The following is a 20,553-nucleotide window of genomic DNA, read 5'->3' as shown; positions in this document are numbered from 1 at the left end:
CAGCCTTAGACACCTCAACATTTAGTTGACATTGCGTTGGGACGCAAAAGGTCCACATTATACCTGCAAACTTTCTAACATATGCGATGTAACAACGGGATTCATGTGGATAACTTGCATTTTAATTGGAAAACCTGCAGGGGCTGTTTTTTTTTTCTTGGCAAAACAAAAGTCAATTTGTCAGAGTTTATTGGAGTGGAATTTATTTTCTTAGCCTCTCCCACATTGGATATTGATTTAAATTCCCTCGGCAAGGTTAGTGTGCCAACGGCAAACAAGATTTAAGCTCATTCATCTATTTATGTATGCTGATAACTTTTTTTGTGTTTGCGGATCGATAGTGATGAGTCTAGCTACTCCAAAGTGAAAATAGCCCACTGGCTTTGGATATTTTTGCTCCCGTGAAGCCACATGCTTCGTCTTGTCTTATTATAGGGTTTTCTGCTAATATTGTATGCAGAAGCAGCATAGCTCAGCACAGTAAAGACGGCCCCGCATAAGCTCCAAGCTCTCGGGGGAATCTGTGTGGAGCTCAACCTGAAGGCTCTTCTCCTTTGGCTTCTTTGTTTTGCAAATGGGGTGGAGGGGGGACGATAAGATGCTGCGGAGTCTCCGTCGTTCCAGGGTTCTGCTTGGCTCAGCAGTGGGGTCCAACGGAATCCATTTTTCTGCATCTGCACCGTTCGCCTCCTCTCCAATTACTGCATCTCTCAGAGCATGCAATGCCTTGATTTGACCGTGGACTAGAGCAAAGTGAGCCCGGCTGCCGTTTGATGTGTCACTTAATCAGTTATTGGAGACCACAGCTGAAGGGCTCCTGAGAAGAAAAGGTTTATTTTCCGTGATGAAACTTCCTGAAATCTGGCGTTATTAGCCGACGGCAGCTGGAAAAACATCTCGTCAGACGGTCTTAATGATTTAAGACTCCTGTTTCAGGTTGAAATAAGCCTTAACTTCAAATAAACGAGTCTGTGCCTCCATGAAAAAAAAAAAAAGACATTACCAGTCTGTCAAATGATCTGCCTTCGTCTGCAAGGGCTGATCTCCTCAGTCAGCCCGATTACTCCTGCATTTCAGCACGATGCAAATGTTTCAGATGGATGCACGCTTGGCAGTCGGCTTCTTCGCGGCTCAGGAAAAGAGAGTGTGCAGGGATGGCTGCAGATTGTGCTGCTCCATACTGTACTGCATTGCAGGCAGGCGTCTTACCTTGTGAAACAACATGCGTCCTTCGCCTGCAGGCCCCCGAGCACTCCAGCTCAGATGATCAATTTGATCCAGCTCTCTGCTGCGGGGCTGCGACTTAATCCCATAATGCTCTGTGGTGTTTTGTTGCAATCCAGACACCCCCACCATTTTTCTCTGTGGATTTCTTACTTTGTCTTTGGAGTGTGATGAAAAACCTCACGTCACTTTCGTATACATGCTATGTAATCACGACCCCGGCTGTAATGCCGCCATAGATCACATCAGCGTCCGCCGGAGTGAATGTGGTCTAGAAATGTGTGACCTGTCACGCTTCGGTAAGAGTAAACCGAGTAATTTTTACCACGCCACTGTAGAAACCACATGAGTCGGGGTCAGAGGAGATGTGGAAATAGCCGTTACTGCGTGATTTCTGCCTCATGTTGGAGTGACAATACAATATTTTGCCACTCCAGAGCCGGCGAGTTCGAGGCCAAAAGACACACGGCATCATTTTGGAACACTCTAATGCATTTCTAAGTGTTTCAATCTGTGGTGGGTCTGCGCCATTAGTGTCTCTCCCATTCTCCGTCGCTTTCAAAGACGGCAGGGTACAAACAGAACGAGACATTACCTCCACCACTTAGGCCCCAGCGTGCTGAATTGAGGCGCCATAATGACACGGCAAAGACAAGATGCTCTCCCGCTGCTCCCCGGTAACTACAGAGAGACGGAGGGTGGAATGCGGATTCACGACAGCCTCTGCCCGTGTGCCCTTTCGCAGGGATTCAAAGGAGGCAGGGAGACGAACCTAATTCGGCCGCATTAATCAGGAAAAGCACATTACTGTGCAAATGACGGCTGGAGGAATGATGAGCTGACAATGTCCCACCAGTCAGACAGGCAGACACACCTCAGTGATCTGATAGGATGACACAGCCTCAGCTCGCAGTGGAGCAATCAGCAGAGGAAAACCTCTTTGATGGTCTCCTTTCATTACAGACATGACCCGGACCACCAGTCCATCCATCAGCCTGTGTTTATCCAGTCAGCGGCAGAGTAAATGACTCCGTGAAGCTGGATAAATGACAACTGGGGGAAATGCAAAATGTCCAGATCATCATTTAACCTCTATCTCATATCCCGACGCTTAAGTGATGTCTTCACTGCAAATACCGTCTTCAGAATATCAATAAGGAATATTGCAGGGGATGAAGCACGCAGTTATTGCCCTGAGAGTTTGAGATTTTATCTGAAGAGTAGAGTTCCTTAACTGAACTTCTTAATGCGTGTGTGTGAATGATGATGGCGTGTGAGTTGGACTTCAGCAACATGGGTAAACTTTAGAAATATTTCTTAAAATCAAAATACACCGATCAGGCATAACAATATGACCACTGACAGGAGAAGTAAATGACGATGATGTTCTGCTGGGAAACTTTTGGACCTGGCGTTCATTCGTGTGGATGTTACTTAAGCATGTACCACCCACCTAGACCAGACCAGGCACCCTCCACCTCATAGCAATCACACTCCTTGATGGCAACACCAGTCCCCAGCAGGATGCACTGACACAGACACAAAAACCTTGTAGTAACAACTAAAAAAAACATGAAAAACAGCACAGGGTGTTGACTTGGCCTCGAAACTCAGTAAATCCCAAACTGATCAAGTACCTTCCCCTCCACCCATAGGGCCCAAAGACCCCTACTCAGACACCACAGGACACCCTCAGAAAACCCATGTCTGTTCTCTCAGTGCGTTTACATGCACGTGAAAAAAAACGAATTATTGCCTTAATGGGACTGTAACAGGAGAACTTAAGTGCGTGTAAACACGTTACTCCGATTAAAATCATTCTCATTCTCATTGTCCGATTGAGACACCCAGATAATGCGATGAATCAGAGTTTTCATCGGATAATGCGTGTGCGCCAATACACGTATCGCCACCTAGTGTGGAAGAGGAGAACAGTTATTCGATTTTCTTGCGCTGCATGTAAACTGGGACAAGGGCTGTAGTGAGAAAGTCGAATTTTGAGCATAGCTCGATTAAGCTCTGCATGTAAACACACTGACTGTTTTAGAGGCACAAGGGAGACCTACACAATATTAGGAAGGTGGTCATAATGTTACGCCTGATTGGTGTGGACAAGCACGCTAATTGGTAGATTGCAGCCATGGCTTTTAGAGAACACATTTGATCTAAGCTTCTTATGCCTTTGAATATGATCACTGGGTTATGGATATTTGAGCTAATCATGTTACACTACATAAAAGCTAAATGCCATTAAAACGTTCGGGATGAACTGGGTCTGGCACTTGTCATCAGCATTTAGCCGCAGGTTGCCAGGTTACTTTGTCAAATAGGCCATAAACGTCTGGATGGCGTTGCTGTTTCAGTTGGCCAGTCCAAGTTGAGTAAGAAGTGGTTGAAGTCTTCAGGAGACAAAGTAGAAATTTGAAGCACTTTGAAGCAATTTTTTATTTATTTTTTAAAGTCGCTCCTGTAGCTCCATATTTGGGCGCTTCAACAAACAAATTTGTCATCAGAGAACACATGCTGCAGCTTTCAGATTTTGGTCTTCACTCAAACATGATATTTGTCCAGATTTCAGTAAAATCTGCATTTTAAGGCACCTTCTGATGTTTGAATTAGTGGACTTTAGAGGAGGTAATAGATTTTGCTAAGAAGTATATTTAAAGGAGCAGTGTGGCATTTTGTTGCAATTACAGAAAATGCATACAGCTCTCATGTCTGTTCACCAGATGTAATTCTCTTGATGGAGGTGTAACATGTGGTTCTAATGTCAGGATTCAGTTCATCTTGTACAACTAAACTGTACCAGCCGTGTCACATTACGGGGACGGATGAGCTGCAGGGACGGAGCAAGCAGGCGGCATGCACGTGATGGATCGCTGCAGCAGGGCGAGGAGATGCAAATTTCCACTGTGACATTTCTTTTCACTCTGTGAGCGCTTCTCTGCCGAGCCGTAGTCAGGTCGCGCTCCGAGTGCCTCAGAGTTTCTCGTTTCATTTTCTCTTTGGAGACGGATTTTGTGTAAAAGTGTCAGTGCTGCAGGGCATCGCCTGTAACTAGCTCTTGACCTCTAATACAGGAGCAGTGAATACACTCATGTAAACATTACAAATGGCTCATAATCGCCTTTCAAGACAAGTGTCACCAAACACTGAGTATTGGATGATGAGATATGGATGCGTAGCTATTCTGTTTTAAATTTAAAATGCCTACCAATAGTCAGAATAATATCGTGGAGTTGTGTGAAGTGAGTCAGCTGGTAGGATGCCACAAACCGCAGTATTAGCATAAGATAGCGATAGCAGGGTTAGCTACTGACCCATACCTTCTTCCAACGAATGAAGTTCAGTTCTCATGATCTGTACTGCTATGCCACAAGCAGACTGTCCCCATACAGGTGCTGGTCTAATACCATATAAAAGTCTGGATACTGATCAGTTCTTTTTAGCTAGTTGGGTTAACGAATGCTAACAGCAGAGGGATATACCTCATAATGTAAAATGACCAGATGTCCACAATTTCTGGGGACAGTTCCCATTTTGGTTGACCTGTCCCCCAGCTAAAATGTCCCCGATATTAGGGTTTTATGAATGAGAAAATAAATGTTGCGCACAAACTAGAACCATTACGGTAGCCAGTTGCGCTGCTGTTGACATTACAGACATTTCATCTTGATAATCGAGTTGTAAATATCCCTGGATTTAATTTCAGAAATCTAGTCACCTTAGCATAATGGCAAAGTGAAGACATAGCTATAATGTCAGCATTATAGCTATGCATTAGCTAGCCGCTGCTGGCATAACATAATGTGTTATGCATAACCAGTCCTGTGAAGGGCTAGCTAGCTGTATGTGCTTTAACCTGTTTCCTTGGGATGCCATCAAACTCAAATCGACTACACAGTCTTGCCATCTACCTAGCATTTGGTGGTGCTACAGCTATCGAGTAAAACAGTGCCTGTACGACCCGTAATTTCAGGTCCATCATAGTTGGGCTCTGTCTGAGACCCAAGTGAAACCATGGGTTTCTTTGAAGAAGAATGTAACCGTTGTGTGAGGCCACTGTACATGTAAAGCATCGGAGACGTCTGCTCCCACATAAAATCTCCTGAACTATAGTACGCCTGCTTGTTTTGGGGGTGGAACATAACGTCACGTGCAAAGGGTCAATCTGCTAATACTAAAACTAATACTTTGCCAAAGATGGTCACTGAAAGTCCCAAAATATACAAATCCTATAAGTGAAGGCTCATAGCACGACTCTGAACTAGTACTTTCAATGCAAAAAGGACGTCATTTGTACAGTTTTAAGGCAGATAAATGTTGATGTTCTAGCAAAAGATCCTATGATTCTCACAGCTGTTTAGCGTTTATTTTGTTGCTTTTGTTGTGAGTTTCCACCATATTCACACCTTTCAGCTCAAACTTTTCTTGCAGCAATTATAGCTCGCACGTGTTTTATGTAAGCTGTTTTTGCTCTTTAGCCTTCAAAATGTCAATGTGATGATGGACATTTTTAGTCGTATTTTGACCTTTCTCATCATGTGTTTCGACAACAGTTCAGTGGTTCCGCTATGAACAATTATTCAATCACTTGTCACATTTGGATTATTGCCCTCTTATGTCGCCCAATTATTTGGTCAAGTGCAGCTCAGAAACATCTTAAAAGTCTTCAAATTGCACAGAATAGAGCAGCCAGAATAGTTCTCCATTGCTCCTACGTGCATAGTTATCATGACTAAATGTAGAGGATAAATTATTGTCTTTTGATGATTTTCAGGTTTTTGCCATGGACATAACACTCGACAAGTGACCACAGGCTTAGTTAGTTAGTTTTTATTTTTGCACAATTAAAAAATACACATAACATATTACAGAAAAAATGTGGTGGTGCCAAGACAAAGACTATGTTGGTTATTGTTGTTTGATTATACTGTGACTTTACTTATTTGTTGAATGTGTTATGAGTTTTCTGAGTTTTTGTAATGTAATATAATTTCAACTTTTGTTTGTTTTCATTGCTGAACTTGTTGTGTGGACCCCTGGAAGACTAGTGACCACTTGGTGCTAATGGAAATCCTAATAAACAATAAATAGAGAAAGAAAGTTAAGTTTTCATACAGAAAGTAGTGCGCTCTTGACGTAGGAGGAGATGGGCTGTTGCATTACGTTTGTATTGTGTGTAACGAGGGAGGTAATCGATGCTCACTTCAACCCAATCATACTTTTATAGTCTTTCTAACATCATCCGTACTGTCGATATTGTTGCAGGCTCGTACTCTAAAGCCCCATCATTGCTCGTAATATCAGAATACTTTAATAAGCCTTCAAGGAAATTGTAGCATATTTGAGAATGGCTGCGTTAAATTATAGCACAGTCTAAATAAATCACTGCTTGTCAATAGCGAATTTAGTGCTGGAGCATTATGCACCTCCTCATGCAGTTAATTGGTGTAAAAATCCAAATTTCAGCTTAGTACGTGCCATTGTCATAAAGGCTCGGGATGCTTCCTGTATCAGCGCCTCGTGCTCTGGACATTAAGCGACGTTGGGATCGGGCAGTTCAGGGTTTTTTCTGGTATTTCTGCCGCCCCCCCCTGCCTAAGCACACGGGGCTTAGGTGAGGTGAGGTAGACGTTAACTGTAGAAAAGCGCAGTCAGGCTTGCCGCCGAACGCTGTCAGCCTAATACCAGCGAGCAGCCCGGGAGGAGCAGTCGCTGCATCTGGATAGTCAAGCTCCATTAGCCTCCTGGCTCTGTTTTACACTGGCTGCATTACGGCCTTGTTGACAAATGGCACAGGGGTGGTGTGTGTGATATGAATCACATATCTCAGGGGGCCGCCACCATGAATATCATACCCCTCCCTGCTCCCCGATCTCCCTCCCTCCTTCCCTCCTCCGTGTCTGGGCTTGCTGTGAAGTGTAGCAGCGGTCTGGCCAGGATTCAGCGGGGCAGCATTAGCTCCCAACCTTGGTGAAGGACTAAGTGCAGCCTCAGCTTGGTGTCCTTGCTGTCACACTGCTGCTAGGAGAAGATAAGCACTCCAGCCTGTAGGACATGGTCCTGGCTGCACTGTGAGGCTGGGTAATTGCAGAAGCTCTGCAAATAATTAAATAAGTGGTCGTTACAGTACATCTGATGCACGGCGTGCTCTCACAGTCTTTGATGAGGAGGGGCGTTTGTGACATTCCACTTTGATTTAAAGGCTTAGCAATTATTTTTGCTCTCTTTAAGCTGAACTTGAAGTCTCTCTCTGTGATTCAGCCATAACCCTTTAAAATGCCACGAGGAGACACAGATGCGAAAAAAAAAGGAGACATTTTAATATGTTAAAAGTCTTTCCGTGTATGACGCATTGCAGAAATCCTCCCATATATATATATATATACATATATATATATATATATATATGCTGCACCCGAAAGTGAAAAAAATATTTACCTCTAAGAAACTGTCTCCGAGGTGAAGTTCTGCTGCGGCCTCGGTGATGAATTCTCGCCCTTTCAAAGCCTTTCTCTCGCTTTGCGTCTTGTCCCTGTGAGGCCTGTAAATCATCCGTAGTGATATATTAGGATTCTGTCACGGCGCCGTTAAGTATACAGGTGCGTGTAGGTGCGCGTGAGAGAATTAGGTGTATTTGCTGAGTTGAGTTGCCAAAATAAACCATGCAGTGCTATATTTCTCTGGCTGAATGATAAAGCACACAGGGAGAGGTTGCGGTGGGTATTGATGTGTAATGCCCTTGGACCAAAGCCAAGGCGGTGAAATGGAATGAAAGGAAAGCAGTCAACCCCCCCTGTTAACTCAAGGTTGTACTTTACAGACGCTATATCTGTCTGTGTTGTCAGTGCCACGCTTAGTAAATGTGTGCCTATGTGCGAGCCGCAGCTATAAAAAGCCCCCGACATCTAAATCACATCTGTTGACTTTGACGATTCCCAACAATTTGCCTGTGTTTTAATTTTTTATTTTTTCAAGGCTGATGCGGTATGTCATGGCTTATCCGCAACTTCTGAGCTGGCAGGAAGCTGGCGTTTGGCACCGGCTTGTAAACACAGCCAGAGAATGGGCGCCCCTTAGTGATCGGGACCCCTGCCAGCTCACAGAAGTGGCAGCTGATCATCCTCGCTTAATAGGCGCTCATAATCCTCTGTGAATGTCTTGTGTTGTCCCCCGAGAGGAGCGAGACTAAGGCATGTATTTGCAATCAGCGTGCATTAAGGGCTGACAGTTTAACTGCTGCCGTAAATGTAATAAACCAACCCACTCTTTGCAAGGCTGAATGAAGGCACAAATGAAAACTGTAAAGTGTTTTTTTTCCTCCCTTTATTAATCTCTAACAATGGCTCTCTCTTTTCTTTCTCCCTCGCTGCCGCTTGTCATTGCAACAGGAAGTCGAGGTTAGTGTCTCTTTTGTGAATTTGCACAATGCACTGTCTGTTTTTGCCCATGACGTTTCTTTTAGGCCATTGGTGTCACCTGCTCCAGGATTAAGAGCTCATTGTGGTTAGAGCACGAAAAAAAAAAAAAACAATACAATAACGTAACATAAAATCACCTGACAAATACAAACTGCTGCCTTGGATGAGATTATCTTTAGTATCACTAATAATATCCGCAGCATAAATAGAATTTCTTTCTTTTTCTTTTTTCTTCTTTTTAACTTGTGTATTTCCGTACAGGAAAAAATAAACATAAAAACTATGCCTTTAACTCCTCGGCCTGTGCACAGTGTTTAAGCTGCCTTCGGCTATACTTGTTCAGCTTGACTTGAGAGCTCAGTCTTTGTGTCCCCTGAGCAGAATAAGGCCGAGCTAAACTGAACAGACCCGATCCTCGGGGTCCTCTCTGGGCCTCGTGCCGAGTAGTAACCACTTTATAGTTGATCCTCTCTGTCCTGACATAGAGAGAAATGGGTCAGAATGGATACAGCAAGGAAAGGAGGGGAGGGTGGGGGGTGAGGAGTGGGGGTGGAGGGGCGCAGGATTTTTATTATCATTCCAGCGCGGATGCCGCAAGGGACACACTCTAAAAAACAGAGTTAGCTCGCAAATATTCCCTCTGCAGCAGTACAGGAGCTCGGATAGTTAAGTTTCCTTTTACGAGATACATTTAAGCTCTCTGACTTTTGCTTTGTGCTGTTTACTTTGTGTTAGAAGCTAAAACAGCCAATGATTCATATGATTCGGCCCGTCCATGGAGAGTTTGGGATATATGTGAAAGCTTCTTATAATGGCATCCCAACAGAACACTTTTTATCATCCTTATGACTTATTGTCCTTGGAAGTAGTCCCTCAGTTTTCCAAACTAATTTTTAAATCGCTGGACAGCAACGCGGACTGACATTTTTCCTAATACTTTGTCCCCAATTCAAAATTTTCTACATTCAAGCCCTCGCCAAATGGACATTGAGCTAATTACGCTAATCCAGATAAACTAGCAAATGATTGTTTGCTACAGGTGAAGGAGATACTACATGAAGTTGGAGTATGACAGAAAAATTGGAGTTACAAATATAACCAAGGACCTGTAAATTTTGGGTTTCTTCAGTGATGAGAACAATTAAGCAGCAAAATAGTATCAAGGAAAATCTTGATGGTGCTCACATAAAAACGGGGAATTCTGCTTTTAAAGGAAGGATTACAGACCAAATACAATAAACAAAGAACAAACCTATAGGTTTTATGTTTTGAGAATCTGTTTTACTTATCTGAATCTGAATTATAATTTTTCCTTTTTATGTACAAAAGTTTGCACAGATGGTGATTTAGATGTATCTTATCATCTGGTTACTCAACTAAATTGTCCCCTCCTCCCACCACACAGCATGTATGACACAGAAATGAATTGTAATATCAGATCTAATGTGTATAGACAAATATCCAAACTTTGAACAACAACATAGGTGTAAAATATAGCTAGTTTTGTTTTAAACAGCTTGAGAAGGCACCCAGCCACCGTGATTTCCATTAAGTGTGGGGACCCTCAGTGCCTAAATCAGACCTAGCAGTGCGCTTAAATGTGTAGCAGTTTAGGTATGTGAGTGTTATTAGGATCAGGAAGAGTGATTAACTGTCATTGAAACAAAATAAACCAAAAGAAATATTCAATTGCTGTGCGAAAAATGAAGGCATTTTTAGTAGAGTATTGTTTAACACAAAAGGAACACAAAAAAAGAAATCCATCCATTGGTTTGGTTTAACAATGAAAAGCAAAATTAAACTTTATATTAGTATCCTAATCACTGAGTATCCTGGACTTTTTTATCTGTTTACCTTATAATAATTTTATTTATAACATGCAGTGTCATCAGCAAAAGAAGTGACATTCTGTAGCAATTAATCATTTGCACAATTCCACGTTATTTTTGTGGAAGAACTTGGTTCCATTTCATTTTTCTGGCATCTAGTGTGATGAATAAAGATACCTCAGTCAGTCTAACATGCAGAATATATCACAGAACATTTCATTTTAATTAAACCTTGAACTGAGGACAATCCTAAAGGTGTGTTATGATAATTTGCTTCTGTCGCTTGAGAGACAATCTATTCAGTGTAAGAGCTGTGTAAATTAGAATTTCTAAACTCACACTCAGTTTTTGAAGTGCCATTCATGCCTTTCATTTTGCTTTTCTCTTATCTTCCCTGATTATTTGCCCTCTTCTGCATTTTAATCAAGCACGAGTTGCATAATGTGAATTGCTAAATCCATTAATGCAAATATGTTTTCTTTCCAGGATGATTACATCAAAAACACGGAGGAGAACACCGGGTCTGATGAAAGTAAGTCAGATCCCAAATTTCTGGTATAATTAAACTGATCAGTCATAACATTATGACCACCTTCCTGATACAGGTCTCCCTTGAGCCCCCAAAATAGTGACTTATCAGAGAATGGACATGGGCTTTCTGAGTTGGTGTCTGGTAACACAGTCTCTCTTTTTTAGATGCCAGGTCAACACTTTCTATTCCTAAACTGTTTATGTGTCTGTGTCAGGCTCCATCTTGCTGGGGTCATCAAAGAGTGTCATTGCTATGGGGTGGGGGTGCCGGTTCTGATCTGGTCTGGGTCGGTGCTACATGTCTAAGTAACATCCACATGAATAAAAAGAAAGTTTCCCAGCAAAACATTGAATTGTCACAAGATGCTCAGTGTTATTCAGGTCTCCTGTTAGTGGTCATAATGTTGTGGCTGATCAGCGATGGTTGGCAGCCATGGTTTCCATTGCTCAATCATTTACATTAGAATAATTAAAAGCTATATGGTCTCCCTTGTACATCAGCTCTAGACAATGAAATGACGTGACACACATTATCACAATGCTGACTTCTTTTAGCGGCAGCCATTGTCTGAGGTCATGCAGCTTGTGGCGAGCGCCGGGTGCGGGTGTCATTGCTCGTGGTGGGTGACAACATGGTTGTGACTCAGGAAAGGAGAGGCTGAGTCTTCAGTCGGATCCATTAGTTGGAAAAGTCTACAGTAATTGCTTTTGTTGCTGAGGGCTCAGCACAGAACTCCCACCAGGCTTCATTTTTCTCCACGGGGTCCGTTCCTAGCTGAGAAAAAAACAACCTCTCTTTTAGAAACTGTTGTGGAGGAGGGACGAGACTATGTGAACACCATGTTTACTTCTTCAATATTTCAGTCAAACGCTCTTTTTGTATTCAATGTAAATAATAAAAAAAGAGAAAGTGCATATCTCTGCACACATTTCATACACAACCTTAGTTTTAAGTTACATGTCCTGGTTCTGTCTCTTGTCACTAATGGGCCATGGGAGGAAGTGCAACTATAAGAATACCTGCAAGCCACATTTTTTAAAAAACCTAGTAACATTGAGAGCTTTCTTGTATTGCTAAACCTGTCTGACCCATTGAGGCGTAGACCTGGAACCTCTGGGATGGTCCTGTGGTGTCTGGATTAAGGACATTGGCAGCGAGTCCTCTGGGTGCAGTGGGTTTCAGCGTGGGACTTCCATGGATCACTTGTTCCGGCTCCTTGGCTGATCGGATTGGGATCCAGGGAGTTGTTTTACGGTGGGTCAGCACCTGGGGTTCTTTGTCATGTTCCTTTAGCTGTTCCATGTGTCTCAAAGTTTTGAGGTGGGGTATGCGTGAAAGTAGCATCAATGACAGGACCCAACTTTTCCCAGCAGAACATTGTCAAGACATTTTAATTGATGCAAAGATGTTGGTAGAGAGGACAGGAGGGAAATGTATGGAGGGATAAGAGGGGATGGAATAAGATAGGTTGAAGGGGATGAATGATAAGGGATTGAGGGGGATGGGATGGAAAGAGTCAAGTGGATTGGATGGAAAGGGTTGAAGGAGATGGAATGGAAAAGGTTGAGAAGATGGAATGGAAAAGGTTGAGAAGATGGGATGGAGAATGTGTCGACTGACCTTTCTTTAAAGAAATAAAACCCTTGTTGGCCGGCAGAAGTCTCTATTTCCTTACTCACCAGCAGAGAGGAAAATTTCCATGACAAGAAGGTTGAGGAAATGGGTTGGAAAGGGTCAAGGAATGGGATGACATGTGTGGAGGGATGGGATAAGAAGGGCTGAGGGAAAGACACGAAGGAGGTGGAATTTGTCGACAATTGATGGTATGAGGGACCCAGGGAGTCAGACTCAGAGTGGAGACACATCTCAGGGGAAATAGAGCAATAGAGCGACCATTAACCAGGTTCGTGGTCTTGTTCTCGAACCTGGTTAATGGTTTTAATGTTGGCTAACTGGTATAAGTACATCATTTTCAGTCTCCTTGTTGAATTTTATTGGACAAATGACAATTTGACTTACAGAGTAATATAATTAGTTATAATAATAATTAATCGTAAAGCTCCTTAAAAATTCTATTAATTATTTCCCAAGACATTAGCTCAACGTCTTAAAGAGGAAGAACATCACAGCCACTTTTCATTTAGCGAGAGACTGTTTAACGAGTTCAATATCAAAGTTGACCCCCATTATGTTGTTGTCGTGGTGTGGACTTTTTCTGTAAAACCCTTACTGAGTTTTTTGCCCTTTGTTTCTTGTTTATCTTGTAAACTTCTTCCTTGGTGTTTCTTATCTTAGTTTTACCTCCTTTGATTGTTTGATTTTTTTCTCCTTGTGTGCTCCGACCTCATTAGATTCACCTTCATCACCCCCTCTAAAGCCATATACCGTACAGTCCGTCCTATCCTTTGCTTTGCAGAGGGGTTCCTTGTATTTCGGTTCAGCTCCTAACTTCTTCTTTTTCTATTTTGTATTTGTGTTTTTGACTACCCTGCCCTCCCTGCAGTGCCTTTTGTCCAAGAGTGTTCATTATTAAGTTTCCTGCTCCTCTCAATTCAACATGAACGAATATAACAGTTACCACTGTGTTCGTCAATTTCATCCCAGTGTGCATTTGGTTTAGCTGCCATTAAGTTGTTCCTGAGCTTATTTCAACCGCGAAATCCCCCTCATCTTAGCATGCAGCTGTGAGCTAACCCTTGAAAGGTCAGGACAAGGAAGTACAGCGTGAAACAATTTGCATACTAGGCTATACATGTACAATTCGTACACGTTGTGGCCAATTAGCAGACCCGTGTGTTCCCCTGTTTTCTGCTGCAGGATGTGTGGGAGGTCGGGTGTAATGCCACGCCCACACTGCCTCAAAGGAAGAAGATGTGAGAAGAGGCAGCTTTAGACGTTATCCCAGTCATCTGTTCTTACAACAGGGGGAATAACTAATGTAATCTTAAGAAAATGCCTGGCTTGCTGTAATGTGGGCGACGTTCATTTGAATACCATTGATTTCATCCCCATCACGGCTCCCTCTGGGAGTATCTCTGCAGACCTAATTGATCAGAGCCCTCTTCATTGGCAATTCGACAAGACAGCAGAGACTCGAAGCAAGTTGGCTCTGAAAGGCCCCGGATAGAACAAAAGACCTAACAGGAGACTTCAGACCCTCCGGTGGCTTATTAAGTGAGCAGATTGAGACATCAAGCTGACTTTACACACTCCGCTCAGAGCAAAAACAATAAAGTCTCTGCTCTGACTTCACACTAGAGCGGCCATATTTGACCTTGACTTCCTTTATAGTGTAGAGTAGAATATATAATAGAATATCCTATATTGTTGTCGCAGAAAAACAGGTGGTAGAGTGCAACAAGATTTTGTTTTCAGCTCTGCAAGACGCTCAGCATAAACAGTAGTTTAAAAAAAATAAAAGAGGAGAAAGGAATTTAATATAAATATGTGTACAAATAAGAACAAAATATAGATATATGACTTGAATATACAGTTATATTGACAGCACTGTGCAAACTTTATCTGAAACTAGAGAAAATTACACTTAGTGATTGATCTCCATAAATGAAATCATAACGGATTTTAAAAAGAATGTGAAGTTAACTTGTGTGTTGCTAGACAAGTAAATAATCTTAGCGCCCCACTGGAGTTGAGTAACCGCTGCAGACTGCTTTAATTCAACAACCCTCAATTAAATCTAAGCACATAAAGGGTCTTGACAGCGAATGTCAGTTTTGTAAAATGGTTCTGTCTAACACATGCTTTAATATATGCCCAGTGGGTGTTAAGGCTTCTTCTTCTATTATTTTGCCCAGAACCACCTTTTACTTAAAAAATGTATTCAATGTGACTTTAAATTGATGATCCCGTCCTAACCATAGATTGTATAAAAATATGAGTCTCCACTTCCTTGCATTGGCCAAACTGATGCTATTATCCGAGGGATGTGGGCGTCTCCATCTTGGGAGTTTTGTGTCAGAGTCTGATCAGTAAGGTTGCAGAGTGGAGACACGATATCGATGAGCCGACCACAGCCGCTTAATTAATACTATGCTCTGCTCTACCTCCACCGGTTTCACGGACATGTTGGGTTATACTCTATACTTGTTTTAAAAAAAAACAATCCAACTCTCACAGCCCCACAGACCGTTTTATGAAGCAGTTGGCATGGCAACTGGTAGTTGTCATTATGTCACATCCTGTTTCTATAGCGCCATATAACTAACTAAAACATATCCAAAAAAATGACACTTAACTGCCTAAAATCACAAAAACTATCCTTGAAAAAAAAATTGACATGTATTTTAGTGTTTTAATTCCCACCCACTAACGTGGAGGAGGTGGAGCTTATGACCTATACTGCAGCCAGTCACTAGGGGGAGCTCTACTTGCTTTGGCTTCACTTTTGAGGAGCAGTTCCAATGATCTTTACACTGTTTATGGTCCAAACTCGACAGGCCAGGGCTGGATGAAAAGGCAGCTGCGTTCTAATCACTGTGTAATGATAATAATAATAATAATCAGAAGAAGAAGAATCGTAGAGATTGAACACAGGCTTAGTTCAGTTGCATCACTTTTATTGTCTTGATTACAGGATGATTTAAAACCTATAATTGCTCTTCCACCCACACACATGAGCCCTGCACTGAATTCGCACCGCGGCACAATGTAAACACAACCAGAGGAGCAGGTGAGGGGGGAACCCACACTTGATCTTTAATGCAAATTAAATCCTGTGTTTGGATTACATTTTTAGCATGTAGTGGGTGTATAAGAATGCTGTATGAGGGACGTGTTTGATGTTAAGCTGCTGCTGCTGCTTGGAGGAAGACTTGAAGGTGCTTATAAATACCGTACAAGGAAGCAGCGAGGTTTCTCGTTCCCATCTGAAACTGTACTGAAAACACGCAACTGTGTTTCTATGGGAACACAACGACTTCATATTTAGTAAAAGGTCAGACCAAGGGTCAATTAATGTAATTGTTCAAGGTTGGTGATTTATGTTTTTGGAAAATTGACAGTTTCATAGCAACAATGAACCTAATGACTGTATATAGGCTATAATGTGAAAGTCGTACTAGCATTGTTTTCCTGATAGAAAGCTCTAATAATCCCTCTTTACTTTACCGATGGGAGGTTGATGTTAGCAAAGAGCTGACTAACGTCATAGCAGCCAGATGAAAAGTCAGATATATCCCTCACAAGTTGGTGGAGAACAAAACAGACCTTAAAGAAGAGTAAATATGAAATATGAACATAAATGTGTGGGTAATGTACATATATACAGCAGAAATCAGAAACATCCAGGGCTGGAAAACTAAGCCAAATACTGCAGTTCCTCAAATGGCCACTTTAGGCTGTCTTCAAAGAGTCAATCCCCACATACCTCTAGTTCATAATACCACAGTTTAGAAGTAAATGATACTGACCGTCTCTTAACAGTACAGTCTTCTATAGGACATGACATTCATTAGTGTGGAGGTAACTTAGACATGTTGGCTAGGCTAGTTAGCTGGTGTCTTCTTGTTGGTTGCTAGCTGCTAGCTGACTGCTAGCCTGCTGGTTGGGTTTCAGTTGGACTGGGCTTCTAAATGTGTTTTGCCTGGGATCTTGGCACAAGGGATTGTAACATGTTGATAATGAATACAATGTGGAATGGGAATTAAAAATGCTAAATATTGGAATATTTAAAATGTAGACGGTGAGATAGTTTTTGCAAGAAAAGGCAGTGCAATGCAAAAAAAAGTAGATTATTGTGCACATTGTCTCACAGTTATTGTTAACTTGTTAGTGTTATACAGATGGCAGTTGAGATGAAGGACCTGCGGTAGCGTTACTTCTTGCAGCGTGGAAGTGAAAGTCTTTCCATAGGACCCAAAGACCCCAAAACATTCACAGGACACAGAAACCCCCAGAAGTCCCATTTCCATCCAAAGGTCCGAAGGTCCGAAGGCCCAAAATATCCACTACAAGCTAATTTTTGTAAATATTGTTAATTGGTTCAAATTCAAATAAATTTAGCTACAAATAATTTTAATTCCAGATGGGAAATTAAAAAAAAAAAGTATAATTTGGAGATCGTGAGTCTTTCTCTTCTCTTTATGTAAATTATTACCTGTTCTGTGAAAACAGTCTAGCAATGATTGGATGTCGCCGTGTGGTTTTTATTGCAGATCGGGGGTTCACGTGCAGGTTAGAAATCTTTTATTATGAAAAATAAAATATAAAGAGGTTTATTACAGAGACTTGTGAGGTGAGGGCTCGCTCTCCGAGTGCTTTTCTGGTTTTATTTGACGCCTCCTCGTACAGCACATTCAGCTGGTTCAGTTCATGGCTCGCTGCACAAGCCCCTAGCTGTGGTTTGTGTGTGTGAGCGGACTGAAGGTATGACTACTCTGTGGCCGAAATAAATAAATTAATAAATCAAGTGCTACACAAGATAGCGCAGATAGTTTAGGGTGTATCACCTCCCTGAAATAACCCCGGTCTCCATGAAGGTTTATGATCCACGACTGGAGACTGTGTTAACAAAATGAAATGTTAAACCTCGTATTCTGGTTGGAACCGAGAATGAAATATACAGTCTGTGAAAAGATAAACCAGAGGAAAAACCTGAAGGATGATTTCCACTAAAGAGAGCTGGCTGCAAACGTCGAGGCACACTGAAAATATTAGACGACTGCACTTTCATTACTGGCAAGAAATAGTCAAAGTGATATGTGGAAGGACGATTTTCTCTGAGGTTTTATGTTTTAAATCAAAAGAGAAGTAGGAGACACATGCACTATCTGAGTCTATATTTCAGCCGCCGGAGTTAAATCATGACAAAATGCCTAAAAGTCAAGTAGTCACAAAATCTTTTATATGGAGAGTTTACGATCCGTCAGAGCCAGGCCGGTCCGCCTTTGAGCTACTTGTTGAGTCAGGAGGACATGTGTGATAGACTGGTTTGTAATTGAATTAACATAGACGTCACCGATACTAATCTCTTTTTCTTTGTGACTTAACTAACGTAGATGTTCTACTTTGAAGTTAGCTTCTGTTTTATGAACCACTGTTGCTCGAGCTCATTGTATAAACCAGAGAGTTTATTTAATCTGTGCTTCAGTCGACTCATTGTTGCTACTGTTGAATTTGCAATTGCACGTTGTGCATTTTTTTTTTTTTTTGAAGCATGTTAAGTCAAACTAACATCTAACAAACCCTTGATGAAGCCACGAAGATCTCAAAAGCTGAATCCAGATTATAAAAATAACATCTGCATGTACTCCTATCAGCCACAACATTATGACCACTGACAGGAGATGTCACCATCTTGTGACAATTAAGTGTTCTGCTGGGAAACTTTTGGACCTGGAATAGACATGTAGCATTCACCTAGGTCAGACCAGACACCCCCACCCCATAGCAATGACACTCCTTGATGGTGATGGTGGTGTTGACCTGGCCTCCTAATTCACTAGATCCCAAACTGATCAAGTATCTGTGGGATGATCCACAGAGGCCCCTCCCCTCAACTCACAGGACCCAAAGGACATCAACATCCTGTTGCCAGACACCACAGGACACCCTCAGAAGGTTAATAACAAATTGAATAAACAAAGAGTAGTAGCTCATCCAAAAAAAAAGATACTGTAAATGACTGAATGTAATCAAGAGCTGAAAGCTGTAAACCTTTGACTCTATACAAAGTTCGATAAACCTTCTGTGACATAACCCAACTGTTTTTTCATCTATCTAATGTGTACATTTTCTTGTACATATTTTTTGTTTTTTTACTTAAGAGTGTTTTTTCTATTGCATCCCAGTCTTGTTTAAATGTCCACGTATTCATGTGTGCCATTAAGCCGGGCAAAAGTTCTTTATGTTTCTTGAATCTTTAATCTATCCCAGCATGTAGATTTACTGTTATAAAATCTACAAGATCTGCTCTTACAACAAATCACTAGTTCCTTGGATTAAACTTTTGGTCATATTGAACTAAACTCAGATAACTTTTGTTAAGAAACCCAGCCCCATTTGAGACCTTGTATGTTAAACCATAGGTCTTCAACAGAGGGTCTGCGATGGTACTGCAGGGGGGGGGTCGCATAATTGTTGGTTGATTCGACATTTTTTATATATATTTTTTAGTTTTCTCCCTCTCATTTAAATATCTTTAAATACACATTAACATTAATCCAACATATTTTAGTAAAGGGATAAATGGAGTCAGAAGAAGTTATTTATCAGTCAGCACTTCACTCATTCGGTGATACATGACCGTTTCACATAGAGCGCCACACCAGACCTGTCAATCTAAGCCTCCTGTACACAGTAGGCCCCGCCCCTATCGCTGCTGAGCCAATCACAAGGCCGCATATTACACACTGACTCTTGTCTTAGCGATTCACTGTCCTGACTACATTTAGCTAAGTTTAAAGTTAAAACTTGAATCTGTCAATTAGTTACTTTGACTATTGTCTGTTAGTTATACATACACCAGGTAGATATGTTTATGTCAGGTATGTTTACGACAGTTGCACGGCCACACAACTGTTGCACATGTTTGAAATACAAAACGAATATTTGAACCTGTGTTTTATTTGAATAGCTTAATACTGAATGCAAAATTATAACAATAATGTATATTTATATATAGCACTAGGCCGAGTTTCATATAGAACACATATAGTAGGTTGGAGCTCCATCAGTTTGGGGCTCCTTGATCTAAGAAGCATTGAAGACCCTCGGGTTATACCATTAGCGTCAAACATGATTCTCGTTTGCTAGTTGCATGCGCACTTCTCACGCGCTAAAACTGTTAATTAATCATATGTCACGGCTTCCTCTGATCTGTTTTCTTTGATCTCATCGTTGTCATGCAACACGTCTTGCTTGTAGCCTCCATGTCGTCTCTGTATAAACTCGCCAAAGTCTGAAGTAAACTGTTTCCCCAACTCAGGAAATTAGACTTTCCATTTAAACGGGTCCAAGAGATACCCTGCTGTCCCGTCAGATGCGCAAACAGACGAGCCAGCAGAACCAACCGCAGATCCAGCGTAGTAAACAGTACTCTGTAGAAGACTCTGGCTCTTTATGACCTCCAGTCGCCGCCAGCTTGGGCTGATATATGGTCTTTTAGTACAAAGGCACCACAAGCTCACAGTATTTCTCAACTCCCTCAGAGTTGCTTTGTCATTTTTCTGATTCCTTAACGGTCCACTGCTCCCCCCATGCCTCCTCCCTGCAGCAGGAAAGTATCACCTAGTCGTCGGATTTGCGGGGATCCGGGTGGCAGCCGCCTCGTCTGTTGACCGCGTTGACTACAGAGCAGCCGCTCAGAGCTGACTCAGGATGTCACAGCTTAAAAGACTTCTTTCAGCGACTGTCGCTCGCAGCTCACTTTTTAAACGCATCCCGTGGGTTTTTACCCCGAGGTGTCCCCCCGTCAAGGTGGTAAATGGACTGGGACGGTGTGACACCGTCCCTTTCCGGATGGCATTGACCATCGGCCGAGGGGAGGCGGAGGACGCGGTGCTATTTCCATCTCAAGTCCATCAGT

At 42.1% G+C, this 20,553-nt stretch overlaps 1 protein-coding gene across 3 annotated transcripts in view; it reads left to right on the top strand.

Moving 5' to 3' along the window:
* The window catches only part of LOC125021993 (testican-2-like), a 47,171-nt gene that overhangs the window by 13,710 nt on the left and 12,908 nt on the right, over positions 1-20,553 (top strand). For 2 of the 3 annotated variants that reach the window (XM_047608229.1, XM_047608227.1), the window contains exons 2-3: positions 8,619-8,627; positions 10,964-11,009. In XM_047608229.1, coding sequence (XP_047464185.1) covers positions 8,619-8,627; positions 10,964-11,009 — 55 coding nt within the window. The remainder of the gene's footprint in view (positions 1-8,618; positions 8,628-10,963; positions 11,010-20,553) is intronic. The other variant, XM_047608230.1, reaches the window with a different exon arrangement.

Source organism: Mugil cephalus, chromosome 16 (genome assembly GCF_022458985.1).
Source record: "Mugil cephalus isolate CIBA_MC_2020 chromosome 16, CIBA_Mcephalus_1.1, whole genome shotgun sequence".
Classification (NCBI taxonomy): domain Eukaryota; kingdom Metazoa; phylum Chordata; class Actinopteri; order Mugiliformes; family Mugilidae; genus Mugil; species Mugil cephalus.
Note: the sequence above shows the minus strand (reverse complement) of the source record. Positions and strands in the feature narration are given on the sequence as shown.